General features: G+C 41.1%; 1 protein-coding gene across 3 annotated transcripts in view; it reads right to left on the reverse strand.

Annotated features, from left to right (window-relative positions):
- ARHGAP19 (Rho GTPase activating protein 19) overlaps positions 1–13,228 on the reverse strand; it is a 59,594-nt gene extending 46,366 nt beyond the window's left edge. For all 3 annotated transcript variants that reach the window (XM_046654297.1, XM_046654296.1, XM_046654294.1), the window contains exon 1: positions 13,158–13,228. In XM_046654297.1, the coding sequence (XP_046510253.1) occupies positions 13,158–13,213 (56 nt within the window). In that variant the 5' untranslated portion in view covers positions 13,214–13,228. The remainder of the gene's footprint in view (positions 1–13,157) is intronic.
- Positions 13,229–17,838: the final 4,610 nt, after the last annotated feature.

Below are 17,838 nucleotides of genomic sequence, written 5' to 3' on the forward strand. Positions count from 1 at the left end.
GAAATAGAACAAAGAATCCTAAAATTCATATGGGGCAACAAAAGACCCCGAATTGCTAAAGCAATCCTGAGAAAAAAGAACAAAGCTGGAGGCATCACAACCCCTGACTTCAAAACATACTACAAAGCTACAGTAATCAAAACAGCATGGTACTGGTACAAAAACAGGTGCACAGATCAATGGAACAGAATTGAAAGCCCAGAAATAAAACCACACATCTATGGACAGCTTATCTTCGACAAAGGAGCTGAGGGCCTACAATGGAGAAAAGAAAGTCTTTTCAACAAATGGTGCTGGGAAAACTGGAAAATTCCTCATATGAGTGGAGGAAACTGAAATTGACCATTCTTTCTCACCATTCACCAAAATAAACTCAAAATGGATCAAAGACCTAAAGGTAAGACCTGAAACCATAAGGCTTCTAGAAGAAAACGTAGGCAGTACACTCTTTGACATCAATATTAAAAGGATCTTTTCGGACACCATATCTTCTCAGACAAGGGAAACAATAGTAAGAATAAACAAATGGGACTTCATCATACTAAAGAGCTTCTTCAAGGCAAAGGAAAACAGGATTGAAACAAAAAAAAAACCCACTAACTGGGAAAAAATATTTGCAAGTCATACATCTGACAAAGGGTTAATATATATAATATATAAAGAACTCATACAACTCAACAACAAAAACTCAAACAACCTGATCAAAAAACGAGCAGGAGACATGAACAGACATTTCTCCAAAGAAGATATACGGATGGCCAATAGGCACATGAAAAGATGTTCATCATCGCTGATCACCAGGGACACGCAAATCAAAACTACACTAAGATATCACCTTACACTCTTTAGAATGACAAAAATAACCAAAACAGAAAGTAACAAATGTTGGAGAGGTTGTGGAGAAAAGGGAACCCTCATACACTGCTGGTGGGAATGCAAACTGGTGCAACCACTATGGAAAACAGTGTGGAGATTCCTCAAAAAATTAAAAATAGAAATACCATATGATCCAGCTATCCCACTACTGGGTATCTACCCAAAGAACTCGAAGTCAGCAATTCCAAAAGTCCCATGCACCCCAACATTCACTGCAGCATTATTTACAATAGCCAAGATGTGGAAGCAACCTAAGAGCCCATCAACTGATGATTGGATAAAGAAGATGTGGTATATATATATACAATGGAATACCACCCAGCTGTAAAAAAGAACAAAATTGTCCCATTTGCAACAACGTGGATGGACCTTGAAGGAATTATGTTAAGTGAAATAAGCCAGATAGAGAAGGACAATCTCTGTATGACTCCACTCATATGAGGAATTTAAAAATGTAGATAAAGAGAACAGATTAGTGGCTACCAGGGGAAAGGTGGGGGGTGGGCACAAAGGGTGAAGGGGTGCACCTACAACAGGACTGACAAACAATAATGTACAACTGAAACTTCACAAGATTGTAACCTATCATTAACTCAATAAAAATTAAATTAAAAAAAAAATATATATATATATATATAGTCAAGGGGCCGGCCCAGTGGCGCAGCGGTTAAGTTCGTATGTTCTGCTTTGCGGCCCAGGGTTTGCCAGTTTGGATCCTCGGTGTGGATGTGGCACCACTTGTCGAGCCACACGGTGGCAGGCATCCCACGTAGAAAGTAGAGGAAGATAGGCACAGATGTTAGCTCAGGGCCAGTCTTCCTCAGCAAAAAAGAGGAGGAGTGGCAGCAGACGTTAACTCAGGGCTAATCTTCCCCCCCCAAAAAAAATATATATATAGTCAAATCTTCAGGAGACTCTCTTTTTCTATAGACTTTAAATGCCATGAGCCTCAGGCAATTAAAACACAAAGTACTTCTATGTATGATCAGATTAGGTTCCAAAAGACTACTTCTAAATCCATTTGTTCCAAAGTCCAGAGTGACACTAACCAAGACATAGCGAATGCTTTTGCTCTGGCACGTGACTTGTTCATATCTACACAAGTTCACATATAGAAAATTCTTAAGAAAAGAACTTCTATACCTTAGTCAATATTCTATGAACCTAATCATAAGTCTTCATCAACTAGCATAAGAAGGTGAATTGCTTTTCTAAGACACATGGTAGCCAAACAAGAAATCACAGGCTCTCAGGTGTCATTTAAAATCAAACTAACCACGATCTACTGAGTGCTTCGTAATTTAAAAAATTCTAAGGTATAGGGACAAGAAACTAAGGTAAGTCTCCAGCCTCCAGAAGCTTAAAATTCATTAAGCACTACAAGATTTTATTTATTTATTTTTCCACCACCTCTATTTTCAAAAATACAAGTAGCCAATTCTGGTGCAATTAGCACACGGGCACCTAGGAGGCCCAATGAGATGACTTTGAAAAGTAGGTTGCAGACAGTTTTTGTTTTATTTCATTTGCATACACATGCTAGACTTTTAAGAGTCACTATTTTAAAGAGATCTTTGAGCATTTGCTAAAACTCCTTTGAAACTGGAAGCAATTACGAGACTTTTTTCACTGTAGTAAATCGCAAGCAACCTCCACTTTGGGGAAACACAATACACTTTCCCACTCACAGTCTAAATGACACCAACTGTTGAGATGATGTGATACTGAAAAGATGACATTGTAATATACGTGATTTTATGGTGCATGAAGTATATAATATTTTGAAATGAAGTTTTCAAAAATTTAAATATTCCAATTTCTTTTCAACACTTTTATTTCTCAACACCTAAGAAGAATCTATTGTGCCGGTTAAAGTCTTTCCGCTTTAATAAAATTTAGGCTTTAACCTCTGTACAATCTTAATGCATCTACCCAATATTCAAATTTTCAATGAACATTATTAACACAATGATGTAAGTGTATGTTTCATACTGGTGGACTTATTTTTAATATTTAAGAGCCACATTTATTTGATAAAAAACACAGATTGTGGGGCCAGCCCGGTGGCTTAGTGGTTAAGTTTGTGCATTCCGCTGCGTTGGCCCAGGGTTTCGTCGGTTTGGATCCTGGGTGCCAACATGGCACCACTCGTCAGGCCAGGCTGAGGCAGCGTCTCACACGCTACAACTGGAAGGACCTGCAACTAAGATATACAACTATGTGCTGGGGGAATTTGGGAAGACAAGGCAGGCAAAACAAAAAAGATTGGCAACAGTTGTTAGCTCAGATGCTAATCTTTAAAAAAAGAAAAAAAAAAAAGATTGAGAAATGACTGATTTCTTGCTTAGGGTCATCCCAACAACTGAATCTGAGTGAACAGCAGAACTAACTGACTGAGAGAGCTTGGTGACAAGGACAGCTGCCACACAAAGACCCTCCCAAAGAAAACAGAATAAAGCAGACCTTGTTACTTGAGTGAAAAAACTATGATTGCAACCAACGCAGGGATTGTAGGGATTCCAAAATTGAGAAAGCTGATAAATAGACTTAAGTATACACAAGCTAGCCATACTTCAAAGGGCTGCCTAAAGCGCACGCAGTGATCTCCCATTAAAGTCTAAAGGACTGTCTTGGATAGCAGAAAATATTTAATGATAATGTCAATATAATGTTACTAAATAATATTACTGTATACTTTCTTGATTTCTGATCTCCCCTTAATTCTTAGTTTCCTGCTATTTGGTAAGTTTTTCTTTATTTTCCTTGTTACTACTTACTTCATTTTATTTTTATAATTCTGTTCAGCATGAAATTAAAACAAGTGAACTTTTTCATTATATAATCCCAATGTCATTCTTTAGTTATAGTTTCTAAATTAATGAGGTTTCCCCCTCCCCAAAGGTATAATTAAAACATATATAGCAAAAGTAGCTGTCATTATAGTGGCATGCAATTACAAATTTAATATTAAGAACTATGTGATTTCTACATTTCATTCATGAATTCTTTTTTTCTTTTTATTGATACTGTTAGAACCCAGCTGAGACACCCTTATCTCTAATCAGATGACATTATTTTAAAGCATGTCAAACAAGGTTTTATTTCTTCATTACAACACATTTCAGAAACTTGGACAAAGATCAACCAAAACGTTTTAATTTTCTATGGTGAAAAATGAAAAGAAAAAAAAAGTGGGATCATATAATTAGGACTATTTTTGAAGTGGATGTAACTTCATATGGTACGTTGGACAACATTTTCCATTAAATTGAAGGAAAGTTTATCTGTTATAGATTGGCTCAGATCATTATTATATCTTCTGTAATCTTACTGAGTCCCAAGAAATTAGTTTTATGCTATGTAATTCACTCTGGCCAGTAAGCAAAAGAAATAAAGCCCAAAGTTAATTAAATTTATTTGAAACTGATCTGTATGCCTTTAAAGGAAGCATGTCATGTTCACATTTGTGAATATAAACAATATTTTAATTGTATATTAATTTTTCAAAAGCTCAACGGTTAATACTACACCATAACTAAACTCAGCTGGCAGGAGACTGAATTTTTCTGTGGTTGTAACTGTTTCATTCCTGCAGTAACAAAAAACTGGTATCTAGCTTTCAGGTAATAGTTCAGCTTGGCAAATCACGTCTATTTAATTTGGTAACCAATATTGTTATTTATTATGTTTTCATCTTATTATCTTAAAAGCTAAGGTTTTATACAGTGCTACAGGTATGAATTTGATACTAACACATTTCCCATTATAAAATGCACTGTCATTGAACCACTCTATATTTGAATATTTATAACATAGATCACAAACCTGTGAGCATCTGACACAATTATTCTTTTTTTCGCCCACTGCATCTCTTCTTTTTTTTCCTTTTCCCCAAAGCCCCCCAGTACATAGTTGTATATTCTAGCTGTGAGTGCCTCTGGTTGTGCTATGTGGGACACCGCCCCAGCATGGCTTGATGAGCAGTGCCATGTCCTCACCTGGGATCTAAACTGGCGAAACCCTGGGCCACCAAAGCAGAGCGCACAAACTTAACCACTCAGCCACGGCGCCAGCCTCTAGTTCTATTCTTAATTACAGAAAAGAACACGGTTTTCCTACAAGCTTTTTAAGTAGTTGCTAAAGACCATAACACAAAAGATGATGCAAGATCATTAACTGCCATGTGCAGGTACAGACAATAAAAGCTCTGAGAAATCAGAAGTAGAAGAGAAACTCACCCATATACAAGAGTTGAGATTTGAGGTAGGCCTTAAAGACAAGCAGGGTTTGGACAGTGAAAAAGAAAAGAAGATAAGTAGTTCTTAAATAAGGGGGCTTTTCCTGTTTGGTTGGTTTTTTAGGAAACATAAAATGTTTTCTCTACACATTAGAGGCAAGCCCTTTTCAAAACATAACCTTAAACAAAGGGGCGTGTACCAGGGAGTCAGGAGACAGTGTAGCAGACACCTGGTGTTTGTTCTACCCAAATCTGTTTTCCTCCTTTCTCTGGTAATAGCAGCCCTATTTTCTTTGGGGCAAGAACCTCTTCCCATCTTTTAACCTATATGGTTTGGTGGGTTAACCCTACTCCCTGGACACCAAGCGCGAGCATATGACCCAGGATTAATATTGAAACATTCTATCCCCACTGCTTCAGGCAAAGGGTCCCAAATCAAACCAGGACAAAAAGTCTCAATTCAAGATTCTTGCTAGATGCTAAGATTGCTAAATGGATGGACTGTAAGACTGAAGCTGCTGGTAGTCCATCACTGCCACCTTTGTGAAGCACCTGCCTTCTTATGAAGCAAATACAGAGGAAATCAGGTCTGAGAGAGCCACAGGCAGATGCCTAGTGACGCTGTTTGAGATCTGCGATTTTCAAAACAGATTAAGCCATGCGTATCTCTCCCTGGATTTCCCAGTTTCTTGAGCCCATCAATAACATCTCTTTTTGCTTAAGCCAGTTCAAGTTTCTGTCACATATAACTGAAAGAATCCTAACAAATATAAATGTGTAAAACTGTCCACCTCTGGCATGGATCTGAGCCCTCCCTTCCCTACCCACACCTTCAGAAGACAGAGCGGTCACCTCGGGTGTTCTTCCTCCCGACCTCCTTCTTGGGACGTCTGTTCTCCAGGATCACTTCTCGCTAGCTCGTCATCACACTGCCTCCAAAGCCTACCCCTGCAGCTGTGGCTCGCAGCCTCTACTAGAAAGTCACCCTCTCTTCTCATTTTTCTTTTTTTAATTTTTGTCTTCTCGCTCGTGCATCTCCCTTCCATACCATTTTTCCCATGCTTCTTAGTTTTTCATAAGCCAGCCTTGGTTTTTCTTACAAATGTGAACTTCTGTTCAGCCAAATGCACCAGTCACAGCACACAGAATGCAGACTTTGGTTCTTCAGCTCAGCTCATTTCAGCTGTTTCCATTGTTCCATATTATTCAAAGATTCTTTAAAAAAAAAATTTTAACTTCCAAGCTTAACGCTGTGTTATACCAAATAACTGATGCTGCTATTAAATCTAAATTCAAGATAAGAGGGTATTATCCTAACTGATAATTATAACCGGAAACTATCCTTTTTCAAAAGATTCATGTGCAATATCCTAGAATAAGACCAAAAAGTATTACTGTATATTAGACCTCGGCAGAAGTGTAATTACTCTTTTTAAATTACGTATATTTCAAGATTACAAATACAAATTTCTAAAAGCTCATATAATTACATACCATGTAAAAAGATAGAGAAATATGGTGCCAACCGGTGGCATAGTGGTTAAGTTCAGTGCGCTCCACTTTGGCAGCCCGGGTTTGTGGGTTCAGATCCAGGGTACAGACCTACACCACTCATCAAGCAATGCTGTGGCGGCATCCCACATACAAAATAGAGGAAGAAGATGGGCACAGATGTTAGCTCAGCAACAATCTTCCTCAAGCAAAAAGAGGAAGATCGGCAACAAGTATTAGCTCAGGGCCAGTCTTCCTCACCAAAAAAAAAAAAAGAGAGAGAGAGAGAAAGAAATGTGAAAGTAGCTTGCTCAAAGACAGGTACTGCTTGAATTGAGGGGAAAGTATCAATAAACTATATACCCTCTGGGAGCTTTGCAAGTGTGAAACTATAAAGATCAATAAGGTAACACTATATACCTTAAATACCAGCATGTCTCAAAAAAAAAATAAAATACAGATAAACAATAGTTATTAAGTATAATTTAACAGTTTTGCTTCAGATTCTTCATTCCAGGAAACTGTCATTCCATTTGGAATGCATATAGACTTTTACAAGCTTACACACAAATAAGTGTGTCAGTGCAAATTTAACCACCAATCACTTTCTGGTACTCTCTGATTTGTTTCTGTCCATCCTCATTTATCCAGATTCTACAGACCACCTCATATTTTTCTACAGAATAGATTTAGGAAGTGCTGACGCAAGGGAAGCACAGGACTTGGAGATAAGATGATTCTCCACATGTGCCAGTTATCAATTTATTGCCTCTCACTCATCATCGTCTACTCTGCAAAAATGGAGCCGGAGCCTTTAAATATATCTCCTTTTCCAGCTGGCCCGATGTTCAGCATTATTAACAAAGAACACTGGAAGGACTGCAGGAGGAAGGGCTCCGGTTCCAGGTGCTCCTCTAGGCAAGCTCCTGCAGCCTGCACAGCTTCTCCAACACGCAGCGCCAGCAGCAAGGCAGCTTCTCCAAGGATAGGCTCCTGCAGTATACGGCAGTTAGCAGCACCCACAAGCCAGGAGCTTCCCCTCAGGGCACCTCCCTAGGAACAGCTTTCTCCAGTACGCAAAAAGGTGGATTTCTAGTAGGTTCCAGAAGGTGAATTTCCAACAAGTTCCTCCACAGCAACTTCTCTGCCATTCAGTGAGCCATGGCCACGCCTTCTCCAACAAGGTCTGGATCTCTGCCCTAGGGACCTCTTCCTCACACGTTCTATCTCACCCCTACAGATTACAGTGGAGTCTTTTTTATTTTTTCAGCTTTATCAAGGTATAATTGGCAAATAAAATTGTAAGATAAGTGTACAACGTGATGATTTGATATATATATATATATATACACATTGTACAACTGATTCTAACATCTACTATTTGTACATTCTCTAGAGATCTCTTTAGTTCTCACTAGCCAATCCCTCGTTACTTCAAACCCCTGTATAGTTAAGAACCCTTTATATTAAACATTCTTTGTTCAAATTACTGTATAGTTTCTGTGTCCTAGTGAACCCTGATTTATCAGAGAAAACTAGCAAAACATCAGCACAAAATAGACGGGCTCTGACATTTCCAGAGATAACCCATCCTGAAAGACAGTTAATTAATGTATAGTTAAGAGGGCTCACTCAAGGGTGAACTAAAAAAGATACCAAAGGGTATCTTCAGGAAAAAAGTGCTGATTAAAAACAAACAAACAATAATCTACTCAACTGTAATGTGTCTCTCTCAAGGATAAAATGGGGCAAGCTGACATACATACCCGGTATATTCTTCAAGCAAATTACCAAATCTGAATTTATCAATTGGCTTCTTATGAGCCCAAACGGAGTCCGTGCCCCCAAACCCACCTAATGTGTAAAAAAGTTTCTGGACTTGCAATAACAACAAAGAAAAACTGACATTCCCTGAGGACCTTCCACACAACCAACCAGCAACTTCCTTCTTTACAACCTAAGGTTAGAGGCAAAGAAAGGCAAGTCACTTACCAGTTTATACAGATTAATTTTAAAATTCTATTTTCTTCTTCCCCTCTCCTTCCACCAAGACTGGACTCATCCACAAATATAATCATCAAACTCTCTAAGCCAAATAATTGGTAAAAATGTAAAATAAAAAAATCCAGATTCAAGAAACACCCTTGAAAAATCTACTCGTTACCCTTCAAGCAGAATTTGACAGCACGAAGACAAACCTGGATTCAGATATTTAAACCATGTTTTCCCACTTGTGCATGAAAGAGCAGACAAGACTTCCTAAGATCAATAAAGTTTCCATCTATCACTCTTCTTGAAGGGCCACACTGCGGTCTTATTAAAAAAAGAATAATAGAACAAAAAAAGCCTCAGGAAGTCTTGTTTTAATCACCAATATCCCAGATTCTAAGGTGTCTGTAAATTAGCAGGATACAGGACTGCTTCCCCATCTTCAGGCACCTTCCTTATTCTCCAAAAACATTTCCAAAATGGGATGTAAGCAGTCTGTTCCGAAGCTCCCCGCTGTTCCTAAGTTCCGGGCGCAGGCCCGGCCCCACAGCATGGACACTGCTGGCATATTAACTGTCACCAGCTTTTCAGAAGTGCTACCACTACCACGGCCTGCTCTGCCTGCCTCCGCCCCTTTATGAGCCCATCTGCTTTTTCTGGTTCACAGCAGGTTTTTTTTCCAGGGAATATTGAGGTTAAAAAGCCTGTGACTCTGTTATCCATTTCCCCTCTTCATCTAATAGTAGTCAGCACTTCGTTTTTATGTCTCTTCCCAATTCAACAAGTACTGAGCTGTACTTCCCTCCTGCCAATCATGTGGGGAGGTGGCTCTACTTCCTTTCCTGCATTTGCTTTTTCTCTCGAGAGTCACTCTTATTTTTATACTACTATTGGTAGAGTGGCTAGCGCCTACTAATGGATTCTCCTCTAGAACTGTCCACTTAAGAGTAACTTGAAGGTATCACAAGAGAAATGAGATAAATTTTAAAGCATCAGTCTACTCGATAAAGGCCAGAAATCGAGGGGAGAGGGTGTTTACCATCAACAGGTCAAAACACAACCTGAGAATTCCTTTCAGGCAGAGCAATTTTCTTCTTATTCGATTCTTGGATTAAAACAATTTAAAGCATTTCTAATTATTAGGAGCAGGCTTAAAATAATGAAGAAGAAAAAGAAAGCTAGGCAGTTCCAAACAGATGATCACATATTCTCCATTCAAACATAAATATGTATTGATCTGTGCAAATCAGACAATTCTTGCCTCTTCTTTATGGAATACAAGGGGCCATACCACCAACAGAACATTAGAAAGGTTAACATGTGCAAGGCAAAAAAGAATCTGGAGGCCAGCCCAGTGGTGTACTGCTTAAAATCACTCATTCCACTTCAGTGGCCTGGGGTTCACCAGTTCAGATCCCGGGTGTGGACCTATACACTGCTCATCAAGCCATGCTGTCGCAGGCCTCCCACATATAAAGTAGAGGAAGGTGGGCATGGATGTTAGCTCAGGGCAAATCTTCCCCACTCCGCCAAAAAAAAAAAAGAATCTTTATTCTGTTTATCACCACAAGGCAATGTATGTCTTAGAAATGACAAAGACCTTCATTCCTTATTGACCACCTACACAAAGCTAAGCATCAGGAATATGTAATACTAAAAACATACACCTATCCTGCCCTCAACAAGCCTTACAGCAACCCGACTGCTGTTACAATACAGAATTGATGAAACAGGTCCAGGTTCAGACAAGATTCTGTGAATACCTGTTGATTATGTAACTAACACTATCACCCAAAATTTAAATTCAATTGGCAACATTCCTTGAAGGAATTCAGCCTACTCCCGCCTCCCGCCACAGAACAGTATTTTGGTTTCAAGTTTTCATCACAATTCAAGATTTGAGAGCAGGATGAGGGATGAGCTGATCAAATTTATCATCTAGTTTCTGGGCAAAAATGGTCAACCCATTCACAGGCAGCTCTAAGAGTGGAAAACTCTTCCCTATAAAATACTAAATAACACATTCAACCACAGCCATCTCGGCTAGGGAAGGAGTCTGGCGTCTGCTCATAAACCCAGCTTCCCAAGACTTGGAATCTCCTAGTCAGTACAAACGGCACCAGGAGACACGAAACCGAAGTGTTTTACTGGTTTACTGAGGCAGTGTAAATAAGCTCACTCTACTAAATTCTAATGTACATACGGGATCAATCCAGACAACTATGGTCTCAAGGCTGGGGCAGGCCCACCTGGAAATTCTTTCTGGGAATTGCTAAATTTCGGTGTGCCTGCTTAGGAGAACGATCTGTAGAAACCATGTAACGATTTCCTACACTGTAGATTCTTCTGACCTGTTCTTTAGTTGTTCTACTAGGAAAAAGAAAATCTATCATGTACTGAGTGGTTATTATCTGCTAGTCTCAATGCTAAGAGCTTTAAAAGGACTGTCCAATTTAACCCTGACATTCTCTGGAATAGACATCATGTCCACTCACTGAGGAAGAAACCGAAGCTGAGAGAGGTTTAAAAATTGGCCCGAGGATTTTTACTTTTTGGTGCAATTGAAAATGGGATTATGGGGCCAGCCTGATGGCCAAGTGGTTAAGTTCGTGCTCTCTGCTTCAGTGAACCAGGGTTTCGCCAGTTCCGATCCTGGGCGCGGACATGGCACCACTCATCGGGCCATGCTGAGGCAGCGTCCCACATGCCACGACTAGAAGGACATACAACCCAAATATACAACTATGTGCTGGGGGGAATTTGGGGAGAAAAAGCGATTAAAAAAAATAATAAAATGAGATTGTTTTCCTAGTTTTCTTTCCAGATAGTTCATTGTTAGCATATAGAAATGCAACTGATTTTTATATGTTGATTCTGTATCCTGCAACTTTGCTAAATTTGTTCATTAGCTCTAACAGTTTTTTTGTTAGAGTCTTTAAGGTTTTCTAGATATAAGATCATGCTGTCTGCAAACAGGGACAATTTTACTACTTCTTTTCCTATTTAGATGCCTTTAATTTCCTTTTCTTGCCTCACTGTCCTGGCTAGGACTTCTAGCACTATGTTGAACAGACGTGGCAAGAGGCATCCTTGCCTTGTTCCTGATCACAATGAGATGTCACCTCACACCTGTCAGGCTGGCTATTACCAAAACAACAAGAGACAACAAGTGTTGGTAAGGATGTGGAGAAATTGGTACCTTTGTGCACTGCTGGTGGGAATGCAAAATGGTGCAGTTGCTATGGAAAACAGTAGGGAGGTTCCTCAAAAAATTAAAAATAGAACTACCATATGGTCCAGCAATCCCACTTCTGGGTGTTTATCCAAAAGTATTGAAATCAGGATCCCAAAGAGATATTAGCACTCCCACATTCTTCACAGAGGCACGATTACCAATAGCCAAGGGGTCAGCCTGGTGGCATAGTGGTAAAGTTTGTGCACTCCACTTTGGTGGCCAAGGGTTGGCAGTCAGGATCCCCAGCACAAACCGACACACCGCTCATCAAGCCATGCTGTGGTGGCATCCCACATGCAAAACAGAGGAAGACTGGCACAAATGTTAGCTCAGCGACAATCTTCCTCAAGCAAAAAAGAAAAAAAAGAGGAAGATTGCCACAGGTGTTAAGCTCACCGCCAATTTTCCGCATAAAAAAAACAAACAAACAAAAGAAAAATAGCCAAGATGCGAAAACAACCTAAATGTCCATGGGCATATGATAGATAAGCAAAAGATGGTATATACATTGCATGGAGTATTATTCAGCCTTAAAAAGGAAATTCTGACAAATGCTCCACCATGGATGAACTGTGAGGACATTATGCAGAGTGAAATAAGCCAGTTACAGAAGGACAAACACTGCATGATTCCACTTACATGAAGCGTCTCAAACAAACTCACAGAAATGAAGAGTGAATGTGCTGCCTGGGGGCAGGCGGCATGGGGAGCTGCTAACTAACTAACTAACTAACTAAAGTTTCAGTTAAGGAGATAAGCCCTTGCGATCTGCCGTACAACACTGTACCTACAGTCAACAATGCTACATCGTACACTCAAAAATTTGGAGCGTAGATCTCACGTTAAGTATTCTTACCCCCAAAAATAAATTTTTAAAAAAATATTAGCCCAAAGACTCAAACCCACTTCTAACTGACGCTCAAATCCTTGCTCCTACTTAACCACATAAACTGCCCCGGAGCCGATTAAAAGGTCCTGACAGCAGCGTTCTCCCTCAGCTGTGTGTCGCTGGGGAATTCGCTTAACGGCTCTGGACTTGAGTTTCCTCACCATGAAAGTGAGTCTCGGCACAAAGGCAAGCAGCGCTGCCACCGCCGAGGGTCAGTTAGCAGCCCACGCCGCAGACGGCCCTCCCACTGGCATCGGCTGGAGCGAGCGCAGCCCAGCGACCCTGCGGACCGCCGCGCCCGAGCCCCCGCAGGCTGCGCAACGCCGTGGAAGGAAGCGACAGAGCCCAGCCCCGCTGAGTCACCGACCCGGGAGAAAGGCATCAGTGTGACCAGCCCTCGGCCTCGCTTCCTAGGCAGCTGGACCAAGAACTCGGCTCACCTCCGGCCGGATTCGCGGGCTGGCACCTCCCCTTCACTCTGCGCCTCAGTCGCCATCTTAGTCAGCAAACTTCTTTCACCGCCCCCCTTCAGGCCCCGCCCCCACGCCTTTGGATTGGCCAAGGTGTTTCCCGTTCTTCCATGCGATTGGACAGCTTGACTGCCCCGCCCAAACCTGAACAGTTTCATGATCTTATTGGTCTATTCAAATAACTAACCGTCATTGGTGACCACAGACCTAGCGGAAAAGAAAAGTGGCGGGGCGGGGCGAGAGACCCAGCCCCGAGGCCTGCCGGGAGTTGTAGTTTCTCATTTTGGTTAACCTTTCGGATTCCACCGACTTTGAGGTTCAAGTCAGAAACCCCCAGCCTACGCTAAGATTTTGTCCTGATGGGTAAATCTCAGAATTACAGATCTGTCGAATTTGAAAGTAGCTTTAAGAGTCACCCTCTAAAATGCAAGATCGTTTTCTGTCTTGTCACAGAGACATATCTAGGAGAGTTGGTACGGAGTGGCAACCAAGAAGTACTTGCTATTAAATGTTCATTCACAGGCTGCTTTCTTCAGACGGTCACACAGCATAGCGGTGGGTCACGTCTTCTTCCTTCCACCCGCTCCCTTCCGGCTTCCAAGAGAACCGACAGAGTTTCCCCCTCTGGTCTGAATCTTGAAATCAAAAGCTGCCTAACTTTGGCTGAGCTTTATTCCTCAATGATCGCGAAATAATTGTAATTACGCTCGCCCTCCCTGCCTCAGGGACTTCTGATAAAGATCAACTGAGGCAACAGGTGGGAGTACATTGTAAACTTCAAGCATTAACATTTCTTCGTCTTGTTTTTCTATGCTGGATTTTTCTAGGGATATTTTTTCTGTTGTTCTTTCTGATACTTTCACCTGAGGTTCTCCCAGGGCTCTCTTTCTCTTTCACTAAGCTCTACCCACGTTTCAGTTTCTCAACAAACTCTTCCCTGCCTCAGAGGCTTTGCACGTGTTGCTTTTCCTGGGTTGGCCCATTTTTCACTTTATTATCTTGTAGATCTCAGCTTAAACGTCATTGATGCAGATGCCTTCCATGGCCCCCACAATATAAATCAGTTCCCCTACTAAACTTTCAGATCTCACTCTACTCTTCCTTCAGAGCTCCTATCACAACTTAGAATAATCATATAGTTGTTCACGTGACCATTTGTTTCATGTGAGGGTTCCCAACCAGACTTCCTACCACACGTGGGCAGAGACTACATCTATTTTGCTCCCCGTGGCATCTGGCACATAATGGCCTTTGCAATAAATATTTTGTGAACAATGAATAAACAAGTCCTCAGACTATATTATCCAAATCAAAACCTGAATCACATGTTCTAATAGATTATTTTAATTGAATTCATATGATTAGAAAAGTATGATTAAAGTGTCAAAATAAAATTGCATTTAGTTTTATGTTTAACAAATTTTTATTCAGCAAAGACATGAAAAGAAATAAAATTCAACAAATATGTATCAGTGGAATTTTTCATTGAGCCCCAGCCAGCCTTGGAAAATCCGGGCTGTATAACTGCTATATATGCAAAGCAGAGAACCCAAGGCTAAAATTTTGCCTTTTCCCCAAAGTATGAACAAGATTTTTTTGCTGACCCCATGACACCCAGCACATGGACTGACTGACAGATTGAATTAAATTGATGCTTTCATATAGAAGAAATGTTCAAAACTTTAAAATATTACCACTACAACTAGGAGGAGCACCATACAACTATATTTCTGGTTCATCTGTTTTGATCACATTTTTATATAAAATCCATAATTTGAGGGGAAATACAGCCGAGTAATTAAGAGCATGGGTTCTGGAGTCAGTAAGCCTAGGTTCATATCCTGGCACCATCACTTCTAGGTGTGTGACCCCAGACCAGTTACTTACCTGTCTGATTCTGTTTCCTCTTCTGTAAAAGGAGGCTAATAATAATTCTCAGGGCCCGGCCCTGTGGCCGAGTGGTTAAGTTCGCGCACTCCACTGCAGGCGGCCCAGGGTTTCGTTGGTTCGAATCCTGGGCACGGACATGGCACTGCTCATCAAACCACGCTGAGGCGGCGTCCCACATGCCACAACTAGAAGGACCCACAACGAAGAATATACAACTATGTACTGGGGGGCTTTGGGAGAAAAAGGAAAACAATTTAAAAAAATAAATTAAAAATAAATTAAAAAAATAAAAAATCTTTAAAAAAAATAATAATAATTCTCAGAGAGGTATTGTGAAGATGAGACGAGATAATCTCTGAAAAGCTGCTTAGCAGCACAGCGTCTGGCACATACCAAGACGAGATAAACATTAAGGTGATATGATGAATATTAAGAATGCTGACCTCCCCCTTCTCAGATACCACTTCTATCTCCACTGCTGTGTGATAAGGACCACACATTACACTTGTAGTTACAGTTTAATTAGTTACTCTGGAGAGGGGAGTGTTTCTCCTCAAAACCAACTGTCCCCCTGTGACTTCTGATTAAAAGCAAGTATCATTGCCAAATGCTGTAAAAGTACCCCCAGCTGACAAGCCTGCACACCTGCTTCTGCACAGGTGTCACGGCTCCCCTGAAATCATCCCTACTCCACCCAGGGACTGATTGCCAGCCTGGCGATAAGCATGGCTGTACAGCAGGAATTCACAAAAGTTCAGAAAGTCATCTTGTTTCCAACAGCCTGGCTGGACAAAAGGTCGCAGAAAAGTGGCCCCGGGCCCTCAAGGAGTTTACGAGAGACTTGAGGAGACAAAATGCACACACGTAAGTCACATACAGCAGAAGTCAGTTTAGAATCACGGAGGACTAAACAGCAAAGGAGAGAACAGACTCCTAGGGATTCAGAGGTGTGGAGAAGGGAAGAAGGCCAGGGCTCTAAAGAATGGTTTAAGAGCAAGGGCATGGACGTGAGTTGGCCACAAATGTCACTGCAAATCCACCTACCTACCCCAACAGACTTTGAGCTTTGGGGGCAGAAGTGGTGTCAGTCATCTTTGTGTTTCTAGGCCCTAGCCTCAATGGAGGGGGAAAAGAGAGGAAGGGAAGTTGGGAGGAAAGCAGAAGAAGGAAGAAGATGGAAGAGAAAGAAGGAGGATCTGCCCATGACCCCTGTCCCAACACCGTCCTCCCCACACCCCCACCTCTAACCTCACCTTCCAAAAATGCAAGTGACTTGCAGTCCCCGGATGCATCTTTCTCTTTTCCGCTTTTGTTCTTGCTCTTCCCTCTGCCTAAATTAAAGCAGGACATTCTGATGCCCGCATCAAAATATAAAAGTATCATGTGCAGAATAAGCACTTCTGGGCCTTGCATCAATATTGAGCCTGGTTAGGGATGGGGTAAGGGTACTTACTGAACATCTAAAAAAAAAAAGACTAAAAATTTAATTGTCTGTTCTGTCAAAAGGGCCAAGAACCCCACAAAATATCGTATACCCACCTCGGATACTCATGCTTTCCCCCTTTCTTTGCCAGCTAACTTGTATTTGTTATGATAGTCTTTGAAATCATCATTTTAATGGCTTTCTCATCACGTATTAATATTCAGCTTTTTTCTTTTTATATTTTTTAATTACACAAGTAATACATGAAGACATTCTCCTTATAAAAAAAAATTCAAATAATACAAATAAAATCTCCTTTGTCGAACACCCCCACATTCTAGTCCCTCCACTAAGGCTCTGTTTTCAGTTTGATATGTGTCCTTCCAGATCTTTTTCTATATAAGACATTCATTCAACAAATATTTATTGCATGCCTACTATGTGCCTGGCACTGTTCTAGGCCTGGAGACATAAGTGTGAACAAAAGAAAGTCCCTCTCTTGTGGCATTTCATTCTAATGGTAACACACACATACATGGAGAAGTAATTCCTTTTAATTTTGAGATAAATGGTGATATAGTGTACATACTGTCCTTATATGTGCGCCTTGGAGATCTTTCTATGTCAGGACACATAGATCTGCCATTACTCTTTTGAACTGCTGTGTAGTATTCCACGTTACAGATATTCCCTGGTTTATTTAAAGATCCCTTTCAGTTGCACATTTAGGTTTATGTCAATCTGCGTTGCAAGCACTGGAAACTGACTTTGGCTAACATAACAGAAACTGGCTTTGTCTGAAGGATTCCAGGTTGAAGAACTGGCAGGAAGTAAGGGGGTTAGGGAGCCGAAACCCAGCCAGCGTCACACCATTCAGTGCCACCTGACTCTCAGCACAGTCACGCCCCACTGAGTCCCCATCTGTGCTTGGGTCCCTGCATGACTCCCTGGGGAGGAAGAGTCATGGGTGAGAAGGTCTGATTGCCTGGGCCTAGGTCGGGTGCCTCCACCCTTCTTCCCTGTCTCCCACCAAAGCTCTCCCAGTAGGGAATTCCCCCAAGAGGGGGAAAGATTAAAAGACAAATATGTGCTACAAATCATTCCCAGTTTTTTCTTCCTTGGGCACCTATGTATTCTGGGCTGGGGCAAACCTTAACCCTTCAGTCTCCTTCAGATACACCAAAGACTAACATTTCATTATTCCACATGCCAAAAAAAGAAAACTGCCTTCAGCTTCACTGTGGAATCCTCAGTGAGGCGAAGGGAAGAGGAACCAATTCTGTGGAGCTGAACATGACCGAATGAAGCGTAGAACTCCAGAGGGAAAACTCTGCAGGT

This window comes from Equus quagga, chromosome 2 (assembly GCF_021613505.1).
Source record: "Equus quagga isolate Etosha38 chromosome 2, UCLA_HA_Equagga_1.0, whole genome shotgun sequence".
Lineage (NCBI taxonomy): Eukaryota > Metazoa > Chordata > Mammalia > Perissodactyla > Equidae > Equus > Equus quagga.